Below are 23,540 nucleotides of genomic sequence, written 5' to 3' on the forward strand. Positions count from 1 at the left end.
AACAGGCTCATAGGTAACCACTATTATTTCATTATTTCCTTGATTTCTCCTGTGGTTGATTGTATCTGTTGATTTCTTGTTTAATACTTCAGCTGTAAGCTTTCAGGGCCTGGGACCCTTGTTTGATTTATGTTTCTAAACCTTTTGGAGCACTCATTACTGGGACTGGAAGACACTAGAAAAATGCTTTTTGAGCTTATTTCATGTCTCATTTCTGATTAGATGTGAGGTAGCTACTTAAATACACTAATAGTACAAAGTGCTGGCTGACCGAGATCCTGTGAAAACAAAGTGATCCCTTGGGGTTCCTCTTGGTTTTGATGTATGTGCACACACTCAAATAACAATATTTCTTCCATACAGGTGTGGGAATCCTTAATTTACATTCCTGCAAATCATATCAGAAGTATAGTTCTTGCTCCAGTAGTTGAAGATTTACATAGCATCTTCTGCATAGGATGGTAAAGCCAGGCAAACCTGCAGAGATGTTATGCAGCTGAATTATCCCCACGTGTTTCAGGCACAGGCCAGCTGAATTCTTCATCCTGCTTCAAACATAGATGGAAAGTAGTGGCAGAAAAAAGGTCCAAGTGAGAATTTGATGAGTGCAGTTTCTTATTGAGCCAGATGGGTGTGCAATTAGCAAATTTTTCAATATTTTTAGGACACAAAGCATTTATTTACTGCCTATTGTGGTTTCCTATTTGCCTGCATTTGTAGAGTTGAGGTGCAGTTCGTTACAGAATTCTAGAAGCGTAAATGGTGAGCCGGTCATTCTTACAGTTTAGATTTTTTTTGTGTGGTTTTTATGGTCTTTATTTTGACTTTTGAGGTGGTCGTAGCTCTGTCAAAATCAATGGGAATTTTATGATTGCTCCTTCATCTGCAATTAGGATTAAACTCTGACCTCCAAAAAGATCAAAAAGTCTTATTTTGTTTCTAGCAAACTACGGTGGTAATAGAGAAGAATATTCTGTGTTATGCCTTCTGTCTTCCTGTTTCAGCAACTATCTCTTGATATGAGTCTATATCAGTCTAGATTATGAATGTTGATGTTATTCAAACATGTCTGACATTCATGCTGTCACGCATGATCTGATATACCTTTGAAGCAGCTAGTTTGGAAACTGGGAAGAGTTTAGCCACAGCAGCCCAGATCTTCATAAGCTGAAAAATCTGTCCGTGGCCTAGAGTGTGAATTCATGCTCCTAGGTACAGCTGTTTTACTACAGTTACCCAAAGCAGCTTGTTAAAGGGTGTCTCATCAGCAGGAGCCTGAGGTCTTCCTTGGGGCCAGGAGGCAAGCATACCCAAGCCATGCGGGCAGCTTCAGCTCCCCAGACTCCAGAGGAGTCTTCTCCTCCTGGTTGATTCATGGAGTTCTGCTAGATCTTTATCTTCTGTAGACTCAGGGAAACTGGCTTACTTGTTTGCATATAGAATTGGGTCTTTTGTTTAAGAAACAATGTGTGAACAACTGGTGTGTGTGCAGCTGGAGGGGACGGTGCAGCTAATGTTACGATTTTATTGTTGACTCTCTATTTGAGTCCTGATAAGCCCATCTAATCAATTAACAGATTGGTTTTGGGATATAAGTCTAAATGTTGCATTTCATTTTACAGCAGGGTAGCAACATATCTTCCAGACAGAGTGCTGTATTTTGCGAAGCCTTTTACAAGAGCCGATGGCAGAGCAAATAGAACAGTTTACATGTGACTAAAGACTTTTTTTATTTTGCAAGCCTTTTAATGTCATTGAAGTATACTGCTAACATATCAAAACAATTAATTTCAGATTTTGTGGTCTGTTTTATCCATTTTAATAAATAGACATATTAATCAAACAGATTATCCTGGTATTTAGTTATGAAGAGTTGCAGAGTTTCAAAGATAAGTATCGTTCCAGATCACAACATTTAAACTTCTCTAATATTTTAAGTCTTCTCTCCACGAATTAATCTGCAGTATTGTTTTGTTGCTTCACTTGCAAGGCTGGGAAGCTGCTGAAGTGGGTCACTGGAGTTGGGTGAACAAACACGCATTAAGTAAAATGCAGATGAAAGGGCAGTATCTTTGGATTCTGTTTGCAGCTGTTGCAGTCAAGACAACTTCATTGGGAAGCCCACTTAAGGGATGACTGAATGTAATACAAAATAAAATGCTGAAGTTTCCCAGTTTATTTTCAGGCTTTGTCATTTTTAGTATGTGTTTTCCTGCAACTTTTACAAAATTGAACACTTCCCAGTCTTTGGTGCATTTATGTCTGTTGTCAAATTTAGTTTGCATTCTGCCTATGAATTACATTGCTCATTTCTTTAAAGAACATTTTTTCAGAAAAGATTTGCATTTTTATAGCTAAATGCATACCCACAGAAATGATTTGGCAAGTAAAATTCGCGATATTATTTTGTGAAAGAGATAAAAATACTCTGTTTGAAAAATATATCAGAGATCCTAAACGTTGATTGTTTTTATGTCATGAAGGCTGAACCCTAATGACATAGAAGCCAATGGGGGCTTTACTTAGTAAAGGTTAGCTGTTAACTTCAGTGAGGTCTGAGTTTGGTCTTATTTGACTGTAATTCCAGGAAAAAACACGTAATTTCTAGTTTATCCTCAGCTCTTGATGCATGTAGTCCACAGTAATAAAAGTAGAGCATGAAGGAGCATCAGATTTTAGAATAAATGGACAAAACTTTTATTCTGATTCATCTTTGTAATCAGATCAACTGTATATGTGACCTTTCACCCCAGCGTGTAAGAAATTTGATTGTTTTTCAGAGGAAAGGAAACTGGAGAGAGACTTAAATTCTTCACAGAATAATTGAAGCAACCAGAAAAATTAAGACCTAAACTGACGTTCATATTTCATCACTATTTAAATTAACAATGCAAAGCTCAGGATAGGAGTAAATTTGAATTGCTTCCATAACTATAGGCATATATGATCTGATGTGACATATTAAATGAAGCTTTGTAAGAGTTGGTGGCTTGCCTGATAGGAGTATGCAGAAGAGGAGCCACTCTTCTGAAAGAACCTTGCCATATCAATGCAGACCTCATCAGAGGAGGCAGTAATTGAGTGGGATACATCTTCTGGAAGAATACAGGTCAGATGATGCCAATTGCCAAATATTTCTGTTTGTGAGGGTAGCAGTTGATTGTGAGACACATTGGGGAAGCCCAGAGTTTTGCCTCACCGGTGTCCTTCTCTGACAGCAGCCAGTAGCGGATGCCTTAGTAGAAGTAGGAGAAGGATCTAGTGGTACTTTTCCCATCCTTGGGTGGTTTGTGGCTAAAAATACTGCAAACAGTGATGGGAACACCAGCACATAATACAAGCTTTTCTTATAGGGTTTAAACATAAATAATAAATATTTTGGGTGTGAGCACTTTCCCTTAGATTCTCGTGGTTGTTGATGGATATTTTTCGTGCATAACGTAACTTCCTCTGTGGCACTGCATCAGTTCCAGATTTTGGACATTTGGGAGTAACATAGTGAGAAAGAAGCACTTTGTGCCTTATCTTTCTCTCTGAAAAGCTGCATTTGTATATATGCAATGGTAGCATCATTCATGCCTCTTTGTGTACGCGTGGAACACGTCAGTGGTAGTTGAAACTTCACATCCATGAGCCAAATGAGTTGGAATTGAAGCTTGTCACGAAGGAGGAAGTGATGGCACTAGGCAGTACGTGGGAAGGAGAAATGAAGGAATTTTACCTGAATGAAATAAGGCTTTAAAAGAGGGTTTTGGGTTTTCAGTGTTTTTAAGCGAGCCTCAGTTAGACAATGCATTTCAAGAGTTTGTGCCTTACTTACAAATGCCTAACAGCATTCATTTTTGCTTGCATTTCTTAAATAGTAGGATATGTCCTTTGTGTAAGAATCGTTGTCTATCCTACTGCCTTTTGATTTTTTGACAGTTCTTCCAACAAGGTGAAAGACATTATCATGTCTATCCTGAATTCTCTTACCAGATTTCACTATCTAGACTCATAAACTCTTCCCCCCCCCCCCCCCCCCCCCCCCCCCATATTCTTTCTTCTCACATGCGGACCATGTCTCTCCCTTGCTCCATGCCCTTACTATCTTTCTTCCTGTGTATTGTCTATACTGTGTACCTTACCAGTCTGTCACCAGTTATCCTCTTATGTTGTGTTTGGCTGACAAGGCGTCCATTCAGTCCTTCTAAAAAAAGAAGTAATGTAATGCTGTCTCCAAGGCAAGCTCCTGCAAACTGCTAGCGCTATTCCCCAAGCTGTCCTGATACATGAACACCAACAGGGACATAAACAAGAAATGTTATGAATTCTGATTTCATAAAGCCAAGGGGAAGCTGATCAAATTAAAAAAATGACAGAGGTGGTAAAATATAAAATGTTGCTTTTAAGCTTGACAAACATCTCCTGCTTTTCAAGAACAGCTGATTTAAGAATAGCACCATTATATATTAAAATGCATGAAGTATTCTTTTGAAATATAAAACATAAAGCACTATCTGTAGCAAAATCTGCTCTGTTAGAGGAAGAAAATACCTAAGAAAAAGCTGGGTTGTCAGGTGAGCTTACTCTGAGAAAACTGTCGTATTTACCCAGGACTTTTGGGGGTCAAGATAACAAGGACTTAGTAGAGATCCTTTAGCTGAGAAGCTAATCTTTCATGACAAACACCAAATGTATATTGCCATTCTAGTTATGGGTCACTAAATTGTTAAGTATTTCATAGAGGTCTGGGTTTGGTAGGTTGTTTGTGTTGGTTTGTTTTTTTGTTTGTTTGTTTGTTTGTTTTTGGTAAAGTTAGAAACTGGTAAAAATAACTTGGGAGTTCCCTGTTTTCCTGTAGTTCTTCTCATACAGTAAATATTGACCCCACAAAAGCAGGTCCTGGAACTGTAACGCTTGCACACTCAATGTGTATCTTGACTATTGTAGTGGGGTTGAATATGCAGAAATCCCCATATGAGGCCCCTAAGCTTATTTTTTCAGAATTTTTTTAGCATTTCTACAAGACCTCACCATTGCTGTCATCTTGTTAGAAACACGGATGCTAATTCAGCCTTGATATTTTTATAGCAGGAAGGATATTTTTTTTTTTTATTATCAGAAGTCATTGCCAAAGTATGTAGGATTTTGTATGCTGTATGTCTTAATGAAAATTTGATGCGATAACACACAGTTCATAGCATTGGTCTGTACTCATACACTTTACTGTATAATAGAGTTTTATTTTATTCATTTCTAAGTTTATCTAATTTAGGATACTACACAGGATCAAGGATAATTCCAGTTCTTCACAACAGAGGTATCTTTCACTGAATCATTGTTTCAGATAGTCAAAATTGATATACAAGGCCTACAGGTAGGGGTAGTTTAAACCCAGCTGTAATTAAGAATACCCACTAATGATACAAAAGATGGTAGATTACCCTTTAGTAAAGTTATTCAACCCTTCCCTATGGGAAATCCTGTAGTTTTAACTTTCCAAACTAGACTTGTTTGAACTGAGATTTTACCTTCCTAGAGACTGTTTCAGATTGTGATAGGTTTGTTGGATGTCCCCTGGTTCTTAATTAATGAGCAAGAATGAATAATTGGTACAGACATGGAAGGCCTGTGAGAAGTTAAGGTGAAGTGTGTAGGAGCAGAGAGGAACGCCTCCTAGATAAGGCTTTTCAGCGCTGACTGGAGAGCTGGATTTGTCCCCTATTTCTTATATAGCTTTGTGATTCTGGGTGAGTGTCATAAAACAAATGTTTTCCCAAGAGATCATACATTAATTATGCTCTATTTTCTGAGTGTGACGTTTGAGATACCAAGGCCTAGTTTGCAGAAGGAATATTAGGAATACCAGAGGAAAACCTATCGTGAAATTAATTTTGTCTTCAGAGCTTGAAAAATGATGAATGAATAGGTTTGGTGCTCCATAGTCAACAACAACATGAAATACATTATTCAATAACTATTCCTTAATTGAGTAGCATCCCTTCTATGCAGTAGACAGTAGTCTCGTAAAAAATGATAAATGGTCATTTAATTAAATATCATAATGTATATTCCCAGGAAGGTTGTATTAAGATTTCACAGCCAGTTTTAAGTCCTGTTTTAACTCCGCTTTTGAGTGCCTCGCTTTGCAACCCTAATAATGTTCTTTTAACACAGCTTTTTGAGTTTAATATAAATAGGTATTGTAAATAGTGACAATATGTGCAGAAGAATTAATGCATTTATACATAAGTAAGCAATAATGCCTATCAGGGCTTTGTAGATACCTGGACAAATGTAGAAAAACCTGTTGCCTATCTAGCCATTCACGTAGGCAAATAAATATCAGCAGAGAAGCAAACATAACTTAGTAATGCAAAAAGCTGCCTAAGAAAAGGAAATTTTTTTTTTCTAAGTGTGTCACTAGGTGGAGGAACTCCAAACTTTGGTATTTGCACTATTAGGATGAAGAAAGAAGCACAGAAATTTGCAGCTTATCTAGAAAATGAGGGATTTGTACTCCTGCTCTCTGTTTGCCTTACCCCACATCAGTGTGGAGACAAATGCACTGTTCTGCTCATTCAAGCTGGTGGCATCTGGTGTGGTTGCTCAGAGATGATTTCAGGTTGCCTTCAGGCAGAGAGGACCACTCAGCAGCTTCTGCACTTGGGTCACAACAACCCCATGCAACGCTACAGGCTTGGGGAAGAGCGGCTGGAAAGCTGTCTGGTGGAAAAGGACCAGGGGGTGTTGGTCGACAGCCGGCTGAATATGAGCCAGCAGTGTGCCAAGGTGGCCAAGAAGGCCAGTAGCATCCTGGCTTGTATCAGAAATAGTGTGGCAGGCAGGACTAGGGAAGTGATTGTCTCCCCATACTCAGCGCTGGTGAGGCCACACCTCGAATACTGTCTTCAGTTTTGGGCCCCTCACTACAAGAAAGACTTTGAGGTGCTGGAGCATGTCCAAAGAAGAGCAATGAAGCTGGTGAAGGGTCTAGAGAACAAGTTCTATGAGGAGCAGCTGAGGGAACTGGGGTTGTTTAGCCTGGAGAAAAGGAGGCTGAGGGGAGACCTTATCACTCTCTACAACTACCTGAATGGAGGTTGTAGCGAGGTGGGTGTCGGTCTCTTCTCCCAAGTAACAAGTGATAGGACGAGAGGAAATGGCCTCAAGTTGCTCCAGGGGAGGTTTAGATTGGATATTAGGAAAAATTTCTTCACCAAAAGGGTTGTCAGGCATTGGAACAGGCTGCCCAGGGAAGTGGTTGAGTCACCATGCCTGGAGGTATTTAAAAGATGTGTAGATGTGGCACTTAAGGACATGGTTTAGTGGTGGACTTGGCAGTGTTAGGTTTATGGTTGGACTCACTGATCTTAAAGGTCTTTTCCAACGTAAATGGTTCTGTGATTCTCCCCAGGAGAGCATTGAAGAGGCATCAACGCCACATGTCGCCTTTGGTGTAGTCCTGGTAATAAACCTGTCTTCCAGAGAAACCGTTCTAATTTGCAGACACTGTGATCCGTACAAGCGATAGGGATTTGTGGAAGGGGGCATCGGTGTTAGAAGGATCTGGCCCCTGAATTTGTCCTTGGGATTGAGGAATGACAAGAACATGCAATGAGATACCTTAGTTGCAGCAACTGTTAAATCCAAATTTTCCAATCTGGAGCCTCTTTAGATGCTGCTGTGTTGTAGTGTAGGTTCATAAAGTAGGTGTTAGTCTATTAAGACTGGAGACATTTTGTTGAGATATTTCCCAGGCACATAAAGCATAAGAGACTTTCAGTTTGTGTGTCTGATGTATCAGAATAATGTCTGCAATAACAGGTAAAAGCAGAGAAGCTCAAATAGATTAATTAACCATTGAGGGTTTATTGTGATAATCTACAGATCAGATGTTCTAGGAAGATGTGCTTGCTTTCTGCAGCTTCTGCCTCACCTGCATTCTTAAATTACCTTGGCTTAAACAGCACTGCTGCTGCTCGTTTTGTGGTGACGCTCTTTCCTTGCTACTCACTGCTGGTAGAGGGGAAAAAAAAATAGACTTCCTGGTTTGAAAAGCTCAACATTTGTACTCAACTGTGTATTAATGCACCTAAAAGTTCAAAACAAACAAACATAGATGCTTAATTTATTTCTTATCGTGAGTTAAATCCAGAGGGCTCGCAGTTTTGCTTGCTGTGACAGCAGATGGGCTGTTTGCTCCTGTTTTTTTAAAAAAAGGGGAGTTGCTACTTTCTGTCAGCTAGGAGAAGCCCTGATCACTCCTTGGCTCTCCTTTCCCTGAAAAGAAAAGAAACTCTGAAGTTTTGAAAGGAAGAATGAGACAGTTTGCTGAAGATGAAAAGCACCGGAGTGCAAAGCTGGTGGAAGTAATGTGCTGCATGGGTCAGTAATGCAGCCTGGCACTGGGCTGGCAGGGTGGTAGGGCTGCTTCGGGAGAGAGCAGAGCTCTCTGGGGAGGAAGCTTCTCTCAAGAGGCTATCAGTGGATTTCCTTCCTTAATTTGGTGTTTCTTTCGTAGTGAGCTGCCTGTTTTCTGCTTCATCTGGGGGGTTTGATTTGGTATGTTCTGCTCTGAGCTCGAGCACACTGAATACTGTTGCACTGTGTTTTCCTCCTAGTGTGCATTTGCTTTTCTGGAAGCTTTTGGTTTTTTGTTGGTTTTGGGGTTTTTTTTTTCTTTAATCCTGGTGTTTTTCACAACATAACAGGTGACAGCTTTCCTCCTTGCTACACATTTGGGTACATCAGGTACAGAGTTTTTCTGTGAGTGTTTGTGTAATATATGCATATATAAAAGGAATAGGAGTAGTAAGTATCACTTCTTTCATGTATGTTGGCATTTTAATTGAAAATAGAGTTGAAATCAATAGTTACTGCATGTTCTAACAAGATACATGGCAGTGGATTTTTTTAACTTTTTTTTACTGTTGTCACAGTAACATTTTCCCAAAGTGTAAACTTTTGTGGTAGTTAGTCAAAACTAGCTGAGGTTACCTTAGGAAAAAAGACACATTGTACACTTGTGGGCTGGAATATTAAATTCTGCAGTTGGGAAAACTTGTTTTCCTTTTAAAACAGCTACCCATAATGGAACAGTTACAAGTGAAAGTATTTCTGGATTTCTTTTATTTCTGAGATTTTCTGTTCTTTACATCTACCAAACCAGAGCTTCTACCTTATTAGGATAAATAACTGATGTTGGAAATGCTGTCTTGCTAGATGAAGACTATAGGGAAATGTGTATATAGCAAAAGTTTTTCTTAATCTGCCAGATTTTTTTCTCCACTAGTAGAGCTTAGCTCTTCAGTTTGTCTCTTACTCCTCTTTTTTGGGTCCTCAAGTACAATAAGAGAGTGTGGAGCTGCAAAATGGAGAAAAAGAATATGCCAGAAGCTTGGAAGATCTTGAGTGGCATGGAAAAGGTGTTTAGGGAACAGCAGCTATTCTGTACAGAGCTGAAGGTACATGTGCACTACACACACTACCTGAAGAACTCATTGCCACAGTGAACTGTGTCTGCGAAAGTTACGGTTGTGTTAAAAACGGATTGAAAAAAATAACCAAAAAAAAATGCATCTGTGGCTCTTAAATGCGGATATGTATAAGCATGTAGAAAGTCTGTGAGTCACATAAGGGAGGAGTATATGAAGGCTTCACAGGCTTTTTCTTGTCTTGTTTTTGCATTTGTTCCTGAATACTCATTTCTCACTACTGTTAGGAGCAGCATACAGTGCTCAGTTTGGCCCAGGATAGACTCTTGTATGATCTCATGCTGTTTTTAGAGACCTCAGTATCACACCAGAGACTTGAAAGTCCATGAATATGGACCTTCTGTGAATTTTTTTTTTTTTATTACTTATGTTACCTTTGACCAATCTGAAAACAGTATTTTTTAATGTAGAATACAGGATCTGATTCAATCTTCTAGTGATGGCAGTAGCTGCAGAAGGGGTCTTGTTTTGCTACCTGAGCTCATTGCTCAGTCTCAGCCACACTACAAATAGCCTGAGTCAATGAAACAGCTGCAGTTTTGTTCTACAGGGTCTTACGGGATCTTGCTATTTTAGGCTTGCACAGATGGTCCCGGTCCTAATGCACTGCGACTCCTGCTCCGGGGAGCTCCGAGACTGTGAAAAGGCTCTGTAGCAGTTGTACTGGCTAGTAACCATACATAGGTCTGTGGAGATAACTTAACTGCTGCGCTGGGGTGGTGTTTAGTGTTTCTCTAACGTGGCTCGGTAGAATACATGTATACACTTCCCATCCATAAGTGGGGTGCTTCTTCTCAATGTTTTGTGGGCAATCATTGATGCTAACTGCCATGCCAGGGAGCAAACTGCTGGCAGTGGCTGGGTCCTGTATCTGGGTTAGTGGACATGCCTTTTTATAGAGGATTAAAAGAAAGAGAGTCCTTTCTCTGACTGAAGCTGTAGCTCATCCTTGTGTGCTGGAACAAGGGTGATAACTCCAGTTGAAAAGCAGAGTGATTAAAAAAGCCAGCTTTCATATAGTAAGAGATTTTCTATTGCTAAATACTTTAATAATTACTTGGATTTTAGAGGCTACAAGTAGTATTTATAGCCCTTAAAAGTTTGCCTTGATCTTTTTAGTACGTTTTAGGGAATGGTTGACTTCTCCTAGGAAGTTATATTTTTGTTAGTAGTGCTGCTGTCGTACCAGTGAGGCTGTCTCCCTGGAGGAACTCATCTGCAGCTTCTGCTCAAGAAACTTTTTCAAGATATGCTGTGATGTACTGCAAAAACATTTGCATGCTATTATTTTGATTAGACATTTCAGAGCTTTTACAGGCTATTCTGTTTTTAAACTTTATTAGAATGCTAATTTTATAAAGCTCTCCATTAAAAAAAAAAAAAAATCTTCTGCATCATTTGTAGAGCTGTTTGTTTAAACCCTTTTCTTTTTCCTTTTTACCTCCAGATGAGCGGGACAAAGTACAAAAGAAGACCTTCACAAAATGGATAAATCAGCATCTCATGAAGGTCAGTTGATAATTTCTGTGATGTCTGGATGACTGATTACTACAGCAGTGATTGTGTCGTTTACTAAATGTTTGATTTCAGGGTGCAGCTGCATTACATATAATAGGGAAGATCTTAAATTGTGAGATTTATGCATGTACTTTGTCTTTGAGGAGTCATGGGGGAGTTGAAATGCTGCTGTCTGATATCCCAAGGTGATCTATTTGAATACTTGAATTTGAAATTAAAATGAGTCAAAGTTTAAGGGACGTGCTTTCTTTCTACAAAGCTTGACTCTTTTCTGGCATTAGTGTCATGGCTGTAGTACCACAGCTCAGGCAAATGAAGAAAAAAAAAATATATATTTTTTTTTTTTAAAGTACCGTGTTGAGAACAGGGAAATGACCTTGAGAAGGAGAGCTCTAGATCATCCCATGGCATCAGTATGCTGCTCATGGATTAGAAATGGAGGCTTTCTAGGGACGGAAGTCACTTTTCAATATCTTTCTTTTGAATAGCAGTGAACTTTGCCTCAGGGACAGAGCACATCATTTTAACAACATGTACAGCTTTTAGTGAACAGAGAACTAAAAGCCATGAGTTCACCTTCACTGCATGGCCCTTCAGTTCTAAATTTAATCTGCTGTTTCAGCGCCGACTGTCTAGCCCAGACATTTCTCTGGAGAAATAGATTGTATAATTACTTAACATAACTTGCTTTGATTCTTCCCCGCTCCCCCCCCCCCCCCGAGGTTGAATTCATGTAGAAGTCACATTATGTAAAAATGTATCTGCAAAGTGTCCGAGTTGAGATTTAATTAATGGGTATAATGTTCAGACACTGTTGGGAAGATCTGCTTGTATTTGTATTAAGAGAAAAATATGGTTTTTTAGGGGGCAACTTAATTATCTCTCTGCTTCTTGTGGCTGCTCTTGTGGGTATTTGAGAAATACTGGACACTGAAGCAGAACAGAGTTTCTTCGGGGATGTTTAAAATCAACTTTTTTTTGGTTTTTTTTTTGACTCCTCAAACCTTTAGAAGATGCAGAATTCTGGCTTCACGTCTTTTAAAAATTTGAAACCTGTGTAGCTCTTGGAAATGGTGTGATGTAGGGAGCTAACAAGGCCCAGATGTGAAGTTGGTCCCAATTTTGTCTTTAGCAAGAGATCTCTCTTCCAGAGTGATCTTTTGGTCCTTCCCACTGTGACTGAGCCATCAGGAGTGGTCCTGACATCAGCCTCTGTGCAGCACACAACCTTTCTGTGGGCAGGATGTGTCTGGAGACGCAGAATGGCTTTTAATACTGCTCATACCAATAGGTTTTTCTTTGTGGATTTGCTAGACCCAAAGGAATCATGCTGTGTACAAAAGGCTGCTCGAAGGACCTCTTCTATGCAGACACCTCCTCACCCTAATCCTGAAATACTGGAGTGGCCCCATGTCCTTGCAGAAGTCTTCGACTTGCTAATGAGAAAAGACAAGAGGCTGCAGACCTGTAGCTTTCGCTTTCTGGATTTTACTTCATATTTATAATACAAGAAATGTATCCATTGTCCAGTACTTCAGACAAATTAGATTTAAAGAAAAAACATACAGGAGAATTGCCAGTACTCTGGAAGCAAAATGCAATCTCCAAATTAACCATCAGGCATTTCTTCTTCTAATTGAGGGTAATTGTTACCATGTTTGTAGAGGCTACTAATCTTTTTATGTATTAAAGATGCATTTTAAAGATGCAGTTTTAATTTTCTGTGGGATGTGGAAAAGCCTCTCTAAGGTTTTTGGAGAGCAATCGTTTAATACAACTTAAAAACAATGCCTGTTTTTACAGAAGAGCAGTGTATGGAAAAAAGTATTTCTATACACCATTATTTTACACACTTCTAAAACATGCACAGTCATCGTTGCCATACTGTCAGCATCTTGGGAGTAGCTTAAAAAAGATTTAGGCTCTAAACCTGTAAGGAAATCGGGGTAAAGAGTTCACACTAAATCCTTTGACTTGCTTGCCAAGGTCAATGGCCTCAGGCCTTCAAATAATTCTCAGTGTGAGTGATTGTAGACATAGATATACATAGAGATGTGTGTGTGTGTGTGTACTGCTGGCCTTGATTTTCATCTCAGATTGCTCACTTCAGAATTCAAATTAAGGATTGATGACTTGCATAAATACAGTTTGACTATAGCTCTTCCATTAACTTGGAATTTAGGTAGCAACTCAGCTTTATCTTTTGGAAGTACTCAGTTTGAAAGCAGTTGGTGATACAGTTGTCAAATTTCTGTTCTTACAGCATTGTTTCTAGAACAGTGACTTGCATGGAAATTAAAATCAACCCTTCAAATGGTCTCTCTTAAGACACAAGGACATATTGAGAAAATACTATATAATGGAGGGAATGCAGAAAAAGTAGCACCGTAAATGAATGCCTTTTTAGCAGAGTCACTAGACCTGTCCTGGTCTATGCATTAAGTTGAATTTGAGTCCTGGTTTTCAGCTACCTTGGATTTAATACAAAATACATGCAACTCGTTTTTGCCTATTCACTGCCAATAGCTTATTGCAGATAAAAAAAGGTGGGAATCTGTTTATTTCACACATCTCAATAACTTTATTTGAGCTAGTTAGCCAGACTTCTTTTGTAGGTAGCAGAGAGAACAGGCCCTTATAGGTGTCTACCCCTAAGGCATCTACCTTAGGGGGAGATGAATTGTGTCCTAGAACTGCTTTCGCTCCACTGACTGAAAAAGGAGGTCAGTGTGCTTTGTCTGTCACTGTGTAGGGTTCAACAAGAAGCGGAAAGGATGAAGGTGATCATGGAAATGATGAGAGATCATGGAAAACACCAGACCATGCGTGTGGACACGACCCTGCTATGGGCACGGGGATGGATTGCATTTTTCTTTCATCTTTTTTCCATCCTATTTATGTTCTTTACTTTCTCTTTCCTCTGTTTCTTTTCTCTGTCCCCTGTTTCTTTTTTGGTTTTCTGTTCTCTGTTTTTTCTGTTTTTCTTTGCTCTTCTTTTATCTTTTTATTTTCTCCATGCTTGTTTAGTTCTTTCCTTGCTCATTTTAATTACTCTCCTATTCTCCTGCAGTCCTTGGGAAAGTACCGGACTTTTATCCCTTTATAGCAGTATATTCAAAAGAATTTTTTCTAGGTCAGCAGCATGATGCTTTTACAGGTTACCATCATTCGTTGGGGGATGGCATGGAAGCCTACTGTCATTCTTCTAATTAAATTCTGTATTTATGGGATTCGCTGAGTAACTACAAACAACAACATGACTGAGAAATATTTACCCTTCTGCCCTCCATTGCCCATCTTTAGTTGCATTGGATTTAAAGCATGTAAGTGTGTAGTATATAAAAGTCAGTGTATAAGATTAGTCCCTTGTCAGTTCAGTTGACTAGTTAAGCATGTATTTGTGTACTTTGCTAAACTAGAAACATAGTCATTGCAGAAATATTTCCTGCAAATGATCTTGAGATACATAGAGACAGGTACGTAATGTGTTATTTGCAAAATTCAACTGTTTAAGTTATCTTTGAATTCCACAGTTCAAGATCAAGTGGACTGTCACTACATTTTTTAAATGCTGAAGTTTTTCTTTTGAATTGATAATAGATTTTCCAAGGACTGATTAGAGCATTGCACTTGCTAAGGCTACTGTTTAATGTCTGATGGTGGGGCTCCAGTTTAAATGTTATCTTTTACTTCTTGTTGACATACAGGCTGGAGAGGTGAGATACTGGAGTTCAGACTCGCCTGCTGCTGTGGTATGAGCTTCCAGGGAGAAACTCACATGCTGGCATAGCGTGGCGGTGGGGTAGAGATCTCCTCTCTTAACTTCTCTAAACCTGCCTCTGCTTCCAGCAAGTTCACTTTGCTGCTGTCAAAATAAGATGTTAAATTCTAGTACTTGCTACAGCAGTAAGTAACCCTTGACATAACAAGAACAGGTAAATTTGTGGAAGAAAGGGGTTTCATTCTGCCGTAGCATTTGCATGGTCCTAAAGCACCCAAAGAGAAATCCAACTTCCACGAAAGCCCAGAAATTCTTCCTGACACTCCTTTGAATCCCAGACCCCCAAATCCCAATCCCCAAATCCCAAAACCTAAGGAAAGAATGAGAGAAGTGTGAAATACAGGGGGAGGATGAGATAAAGGTTGGAAAATAAAAAAGTAGATGAAGAAAAAGGAGTAAAAGCAGACAAATTCTTCTTTGTTGTTCAGTTCTTTTCTCAAACCAATTTAAAAATGTTTTTGTACTGCCAGATCTTAGTCTTCACAGATTAAATGGGATATTTGGAAATACTTAAAGTTTCTTTACCAGAAGTTACGATGTACAGAAAACAGAACTGAAGGCAAGGCAACCAGAGACTGGCTAGGTCAGTGCTCTGATAGGAAAATATGGTGAACACCCAGGTATCTTCCCTCCAAGGGAAAATGTTTCTTCTTTTTCATGGAAGAAAAGGTTGTAGAGAGCCTCTTAACTGACCTTTTAGCAGCAATATGGGACCCTGGGGTGCCCGAGCAGCTCCTTGGAGAGAGGGGCCTGTCCTGCCCGTGGCACTGACAGGGAGCCCCGCCACTTGGTGCGCCCTGCAGCGCGGGTTGGCTTGGGACCCTTGACTGGCCGGGCCTCGGGAGAAACGCGCTGGTGATGGGAGCAATGGGCAGCATCCCTGCACAGTCATTAGTTGCTCCAAAAGTCACTTTTAAAGGTCTTATGAGCCAGAAGACTTTTATAAGTAGCAGGACAAAATGCTTTTAAAACTATTGTTTTAAAACTCCATGTTCAAAATCACGTACTGTGTTGCAGTGATAGTCCATTAGAGAGAGCGAGCGAGCAGCTTTTTGTTGTGCAAAGACTGAATGAATAATTCAGAACAGAAACCTGAAGTTACTGATTCCTGTGCATCCTTCAGGCAGCACACGGTTTGCAAATGGCGCCTTAGGTCGATTGCTTCATGAAATGTTCAGGTATCCCCTTAATGGCAGAGGGACCATTCCTGATACAGCGCAGTCATTCCCTTGCTGAAAGTTGGCACTTTACTGACACTAGTGGTTGTCATTTTAGATAGCACTACTCTGCAGTATCTTCTTTTTAGCCATGCAGTTAATCTGTTATTTAAAATTCCCCACCTCCTACTCTTTTAGAAATGAACACCTTTTAGCTCTACATTTATATTTATTTTAAGGGATGAGGCACCTGGTGTTAGTCTAATGGTAGTGACTCTTTTAAAAAAGTCTCGATTTAACACCTTTCATTTTTGAAACATACTTGGAAAAAGCATGTTTTGTTTTGGTTCTTTTTTCTCTCCCTATGTTAAGGAAAATAAGACAAAGATTGCTTGCTGTGCTAGTGCATCTGAATGAGTCTTCTGTGTATTCCTCCTAGTTAATTCTGACAGCTGCTGCAAACTGTGTTGGGAGCAGATCCTATAAAATCCCACTTCCAACATGGCACGCAGCTTGCTTTAGGCATTGGGTGCAGCTGAAGTATCAGTATTTCCTCCTCTATTTTGTTTTTCAGTTGTTCAGCAAGGCCTATTGTCTGCTTGGTAGACAGAAGAATATTTCAGTTTTTCTCCTAAAAATTTTTGCTGTTGTGTGTTCAGGACTATTCAAAAAGATCTTAAAGTGTTTTTTCTTTGAGACATGGTCCTTCCGAAAAATAAAGAAAAATAACTCTTGAAGAAGATCTTCAGTTAATGGTGTAAAGAAGTCTCTGATTTTGTTATTATTCCTGGAAACATGCACAATTATAGTTTATTCATGCTGCATTGCATACAAATTTTTCAAAAGTCTTCCACTTGGAGGTAAACTGCACACCATATTTCATCTGCTTAGTATAATCTATAGCTGTTTGCAAAGCAGATCAGCAAGCAAACTCAGGACTTTTTTTGGTGTTTAATGGAAGTTTAGACGAGGGAGGAAGGGTAACCAGGAGACAGTGAGGAAAAGTAGTGACAAAATGCCAGAAGGTAAAGCTGAAAAAGAGGAGGAAATTGTACAAAGTTTTAAAGGCTAATGATAAACTACATCACAAAAATCTCTCTGCAAGCAAATAAATAAATAAATCCAAGTCAATAAAAACTGTGCCACAGATTTCAAGTTTATTTGATCCTCTCTAATGCATTCAGACTTCATGACTAATTGGAAGCAGGAAAGAGAATAATTGAAAACAGTAAATTAAATATGCATGAAATATGTGATAGCTTGAGCACATCGATATTTTTATGGCATGCAGCACTATTGAACCAGTTGAGTGTATGCTTTTATGATCCCTTTTATCGTGTTTGTTTTTTTTAAATCGTTTTATATAGGTGCTCATATATGAAAGAATGAGTATAAAGAGAATTAAGTCTACCATGAGATTACTGCGTGATGAAATAAAACCACTAGAATCAGTTTCCTATGATAGACTAATATATTAATATATTAATTCATTCTTTTTGTGGGTTCATTGTTTGCAATTAGCTCTCAGCATAGAATTTATTTAATATTATTTATTCCTTAGAGATCGCAAGAGAGAAAATTCTACCATTTGCAATTAAGTGTTGGCTTTTTAATTAATCGTTAAATTATGCATGGAATTATTTTTTATCTATATACTTTTGATGTATCAGTATAATAATCATTTATATATCAGCTTAGAAATACTATGGCTTGATCTAGCTCCCATGGGGCCAGTGTAACTGTGCCATCGGCTCCAGTGGGAGTGGTATTTGTCCCAGTATGTGGACTCCAGACAGTGAGCAACTTCAAACATTGTCATAAACATTGCCTAAATATTTTGTTCTACAGCAATATTTCATATAATTTGGAAAGCTAGGCTTGCCCTGAGGTAACGTAGATGTGTGACTACATCAGGACCTAAGAAGGCATCAGAATAAACATGTTTTTCTTATAAAGAAGCATGTGTTATCTGTTAAAGGCATTTATGGTGCTTTGAACAGGGAAATTTAAAGATAGTAACATAATGTTTAAAATCCTCCTCTATCTAGAGTACCTTGACTTTAATCAGAATAACGTTATATCTGCCAACCTTATATTTTACCTGCTTTAGGCAAGTGTGGAGTGTATTGCCTTTGGTCAGTTAGTGTATCCCTGTAGTTTTAAGCTGAGTTTGATGTTACTAGCATTACATTTGCATACTTTAAACAATTCATCCCTGTTAAGTTATATTTGGCAGCACGTAGTACAGGTCTGGAAGGGCGAGGGCAAGTTGGAAGCACGAAGGGTGAAGAAAACTGGGTGTGCTGTGTCACTGAAACACCGTGGCGTGTCTCTGGCCAAAGATAAAATGGAACAAAAGGTGGCCATGGTTGCTGTCGATTCGAGGCGTTGAACTAGAACAAGCAAGTCGATGGTAGATTTTTCGGTCACTAACTAGCATGGGAAGGACAGGACTGTGTAGCAGTGGGGAAAATCATTTATCCTCATAACTGACAGGAGGAGCAGATGTGGAGTTTTGCATTTGAACACCTACAAAGGTGCCCTCAGTAGCCTATGCAAGAAAGAGGCATTTCTGTGGCACAGCTCGGCTTGTCCCCAAGCAGGTGTGCAAACCAGGTCAGGGCACACCTGCTGTTCTTTTCCCTGCCTGCTGCAGGAGCTGGGGTGGCTGCCTCCAGTGTGGACATGTGTCTTGTGAAGGAAGTACCAGCCAGGGAGACCTTCAGCCTGTCAGGTTCAGAAAGCCGCTAGTAAAACTGCTAGGTAGGCCTAGACTGATTGGGAGGGACTGCTTCAAAATTTAAAAAGAGAAAGTAACTTAACAGCAAGTGATTGCAAAATCCCAGGCTCACCTTTCAAAGCAGAGAGAGAAGTGAGAAGTAAAAAGAGGACAATGAATTTCTAAGCAGCAGAACTGGGGAAAGCAATAGGTAGGGTCTCCTGGGGAAGTAATCCAGGAGAGGGAGGAATGCAGGAGATCTGGCAGTCATTGAAGGCGTTTGTGTTGGAGGCACAAAGGCAGGCTGCAGACAGGAGGACAGATAGGAGGCATCGTATAGAATATACTGCTGCTTTTAAGAGATGTGTGAAATACAAAGGAGCCATGCAAGAAGTGGAAATAAGGGCAGCAGGACTAATGATTCATATAAAGGAGTTAGTAAAGCATAAAGCATGGTGGGGTAAAATCAGACAAGTAAAAGGTCCAGGAGGAGTTACAGTGTGACATAAAAGTCCACAGGAGAAAGGTTCTGTAATTATATCAGAATATGAAGAAGAAAGAAGTATGGATGCATTACCGAGGAAAAAAAAGAGAAATAATATTGAATGGTGTAGAAAAGTCTGAATTACTCCGGCCTCTTCAGTCTACAAAATACTGACTTGATGAAACATGTTTTAATAAGATGAGGGTGAAATTCAGATAAGGAAACAGCAGATTGAAGAACATTCAGATAAGTTATGTGCTTTCTGGTTGCACAGCTTTATTCACCCAGTAGTTAGGAACTAACTGAAGTGATTTATGACATTTTATCATTCTATTTAAGAATTCAGAGAGGACAGGGGACACCTAGGAGTCTGCAGTTATAGTAAGCATGGTACCTCTCTCCCAAACAGAAAAGAAGAATGGGGAGTTACAGACCTCGCAGGGTAATTTCTCTGCCTGGGAAGACTGGAACAACTGGTCTTTGAAAGCAGGTGGACAAAGGGGAAGCGGTGTACATGGTGTATCTACATTTTTTTGACATGCTACCACATGTAGTCTCATTAGCAGATTACTGTCACAAAATTTGAATGAAAGGATCCCAGATACAGTTTGCTTGGATATTGCCATCAGTAACAGCTGCAGCTAGAACCAGCACTAGGATGATCCAGTACCATCGGTTGTTGCTGCTGTTGGGGCTGCCATCAGGTGCTGCAGCAGCATCACCTGGCTCTGAGAGGCCACATGCATGAGCAAGGACCCATCTCCCTTCTACCCAGAGACAGTGTCTGAGCAGCTGCTGCCCTTGCCGTGCCACATCCTCAAGTGAGGATTCGAGCTCTCTCACTTCATTCTGGTGGTGATACCCCTGTTTCTCTAACGCTGCGTCTGCACCTTGGCTCAGGCCTTTTGTCATGTCATCAGCAACAAGTGTGGCCCTCACCCTGCTATGGTTCTTACCAAGGTCCATCACCTGCACTACGCTGTGTTGGCTTGTGCCCAGGGAGCTCCAGGAACTACAGATGAGCTCCGCACCCTGCCTGTGGGCCAGCACAGTGCTTAGGAGACAAGGAGACAGCTTGTAATTCTGCCTTTTCGTAGGCACGAGTGTGTTTGTGGGCACACGGTTGTGAAACTCCGCCTGGCTGCACAACTCCTGATCTTTGCAATGACGAGGTTTGCAGCCGTCTGTAATAAAGCAGTAAGAAGATAAGAAGTTTTCTTGGAAAAATCAAGGACAGGTTGTGATAATTGAGTTTGTTTAGTCTGAAACAGAGAAGACTGAAGGGAGATGTGATAACGTGTCCTCAGTATGTAAAAGGTGGTTATGCAGAGGCTGGTGAACAAGTGTTTTCCGAGGTCAGGCTCAAGGGGCGGGGGGGAAAGAAAAAATTCAGCTTAGTTTACAGAAGAAGATTTAGTTTGAAGACTAGCAAGGAAAAATCCACCTCCCCGAAAAGCAAGTAAGCATAATAGAACACTGAAGTATATTTATTACACTGTAGAATTTCCTTCATTTGAATTTTCAAGGATAAATTGGAGAAGCATCTCTAGCGTGTTCTATCCAGACTCAGTCTGCTCCACGGCACTGGGTCAGGTGAGGTGATCTGTTCAGTCCTTTTTAGCCTTACAGTTGTATTATTCTGTGACAGCCTCGTAAGGCCCAGCTCTTCTCTGGCAAAATAATATTCAGCTTTGAGTCATAGAGCTGATCAGTGCCAAGTTCTTTACTAAAGCTTGTGTTTTCATTAAATTAGTGATTTCAAACTGCATCAATCCTCTGGTTCAGTGAGAATGCCCTCTTTCAGTGGGCTACCCTGTAAAGTGAAACTTAGTGATGTTTGCATTGTACTGTTCATTAATCTGTGTTTATGCCTTTGTAAGTAAAATATTTTAAAAAGAAGACAGGATAAATGTCACAAGTCAGGCTTTAAGCAGGTTGTGAGCCACACTTCAGTTATCATCAGTAATATGTGCTGAGGCACTATCTCCTAACAGCTAGAAAATGTGATAGAGATGTAGATAGGGTTTTATAATGTGTTTTTGGTTTTTTTTTTAGTCTTTCTAAGATTTATAAATATCTTTATATAGTCTTATACACAAAAGCATTTGAACAAAGAATACTGCATTGAGGAAAAATCGTAAAAGGTTACTGAGGTACAAAACATGGGAAAGAGATGGACATGCTGTGCGTTAAAATCGCAACTGGTGCAAGAAGTGTTAATGGGCTGTGAGCATGCATGGAGTCACATGGGATCTCTCATGACATACGCCACATGTGGCATCTGTCCCTTGTGCTTGCTGAGAGCTGTCCGCAGAATGAAGGTTAATTTGGTGAAGTAGATACTAAAGCTGGCTGGACATCTCTGTAACTTTAATATTTTAGGACTTTAAATTGTAGCAATAATGGAGTAGATGTCCATTTTATGTTAGTAGATACCTATTTCTGCTGAGCTTGTGAGTCTACGCAACATGGGCTCCACTCACATGGATTTGCCAATCCCAATATGCAAAGTTACAAGCAGCCAAGCAAGACTGTGCAAGTGTTAAAACCAGTGAGGGTAGTGCTGTGATAATGATGATGAATAAGTGGAATGGGACCCATGGAGGTATTCTGAGCAGCTGGACCAGTGTTGGTTGGAGAGAACCTTTCAGCCCATTCCTCAAAAAAATTTGAGCTGTGTGAGCTGGAATGGAGACAAGATTTATTTTTCCGTAGGAGGTGGAAAGAAGGATTTTTGACATTTAGGACATTTGGTTAAATTTGTTCTGTAAAATAATGGTGTTTCAGGTATCACACAACTACTGAAATCCAGAAAAGGAGTCATGGATGTGCATGTTTATGTCCTACTGTTTGATGTATACATAAGATTATGCAACTTCTTGCATACTTGCTGATTTGGGGATTAGGGAAATACTGGAATGCATCTCATGAAACCAAATATAGAAAGGTAAGAAGAAAAATGTAAGGACCAGATTTAGCAATGACCTGTTGTTTTTGGTTTTTTTTTTTTAAATTGAGCAACAGTATATTTACCTTAAAGCCATACAAGTATCTTTTTTTATGATTATTAAGAATTATCCGGAGATGTGAAATAATTGAAGGCTGGGGGCAAAATGCAAAACAGAGTGTGCAAAAGCAATAGATTAATGAGATGATCGAGTTGTCTGGAAGAAATGTGAAGGTTAATGTAAAAAAAAAAAAAATGACTGATGTAAGCTTTTAGATAGAAGGACAGGGCTTTAGAGGGGTGGAACACACAAAGGGTGTTCAAATTGCAAAGTTCTCCTGCTAATGGAGTGTAGAACATTGGCCAGATGAGAAAGTGAAGGATGAATCCAAGGATGCAATCAAGGATGAATCTTCAGTTAGAAAACATCTGTTATAAAGAAAGAACTCACTTTGTGAGTGTTGAACTCACTTTGTACAGGAGATTTGTTTAAATGTGACTTAGTAAAAGTATTTGAAATCATAAAAGTCATTGTATGAAATGGAGTAGCATTAGCTGTGTCTGCTATTTAGGAGAATTAATATCCAGGAACAAAGTCAAACAGCTAGAAAATTACTCCTGAGTATGAAATAAAGAACTATTTATTTTCAGTGAACTGCAAGAAGTGTTTCCTGCAGAGTGGGTTATCAGACTGGTGAGCAAAAGAAAAGAGTGAAAGTGAGTTGGACCACGGGACCCAAAACTGGATTTGCCAGACTTTGCTTGCAAGTGAACAGGCGCAGAGAAGAGACCGAGCGCAGGTTTTTCCCCTTGTACCATCTCGCTACCAGCCCTGACTGCGGGCCTGGTGCTGTTGGGTCGGGGGGGAGCAAATTGGGGTGTCCTGGGCGGTGGGTGTCCAGCGCTGGAGCGTGTGTGCCTGCACGGAGGTGGGGGAACAGCACCATCTGCAGCCCAGCGCTCCGGCTGCCTGCGCTCTGCACCCGTCCCCCGGGAAAAGCTGTGCCCGGAGCTCACTGTCGCAGGGTTAGCCAGTGATTAAATTCTGCCAGAACTTGTGTGCTTGTTTATTTTTAACAGAATGGGTGAAGTTTATTATAGGATTCAGTACAAAACAAGGATCGTGACCAGGGTGTGTATTTGGAGTTGGGTTTTTTTTGCCCCAGAAATAAATTTTGCATTTAAAGTAAGGAGATTAAAGAACATGAGAGACTCAGGGGGAGGATGTCAGTCTGCATGTAACCACTTCGGCTCCCTGATCTCTTGGTGTGACATCCGGTTGGCCATGGCCCACAGCTCAGCGCCTCACTGTGCCGAGCAGCCTGTTGGGATGGAAATTACCCAAGGTGGAGTGGCCCTGCGGCGTATCAAGCAACACTCGTGTGCTTTACATGGGGGAATCTAAGAAGTCTGTAGAGCAAAATAAGTAGTCTTGAAGATGTTTGAAGAAGCAGC

The 23,540-nt window shown here is 40.0% G+C and overlaps 1 protein-coding gene across 4 annotated transcripts in view; it reads left to right on the forward strand.

Annotated features, from left to right (window-relative positions):
• DST (dystonin) overlaps positions 1–23,540 on the forward strand; it is a 315,541-nt gene that overhangs the window by 89,292 nt on the left and 202,709 nt on the right. For all 4 annotated transcript variants that reach the window (XM_050893474.1, XM_050893475.1, XM_050893476.1 and 1 more), the window contains one exon: positions 10,927–10,988. In XM_050893474.1, coding sequence (XP_050749431.1) covers positions 10,927–10,988 — 62 coding nt within the window. The remainder of the gene's footprint in view (positions 1–10,926; positions 10,989–23,540) is intronic.

The sequence above is a fragment of the Gymnogyps californianus genome, chromosome 3, assembly GCF_018139145.2.
Source record: "Gymnogyps californianus isolate 813 chromosome 3, ASM1813914v2, whole genome shotgun sequence".
Lineage (NCBI taxonomy): Eukaryota > Metazoa > Chordata > Aves > Accipitriformes > Cathartidae > Gymnogyps > Gymnogyps californianus.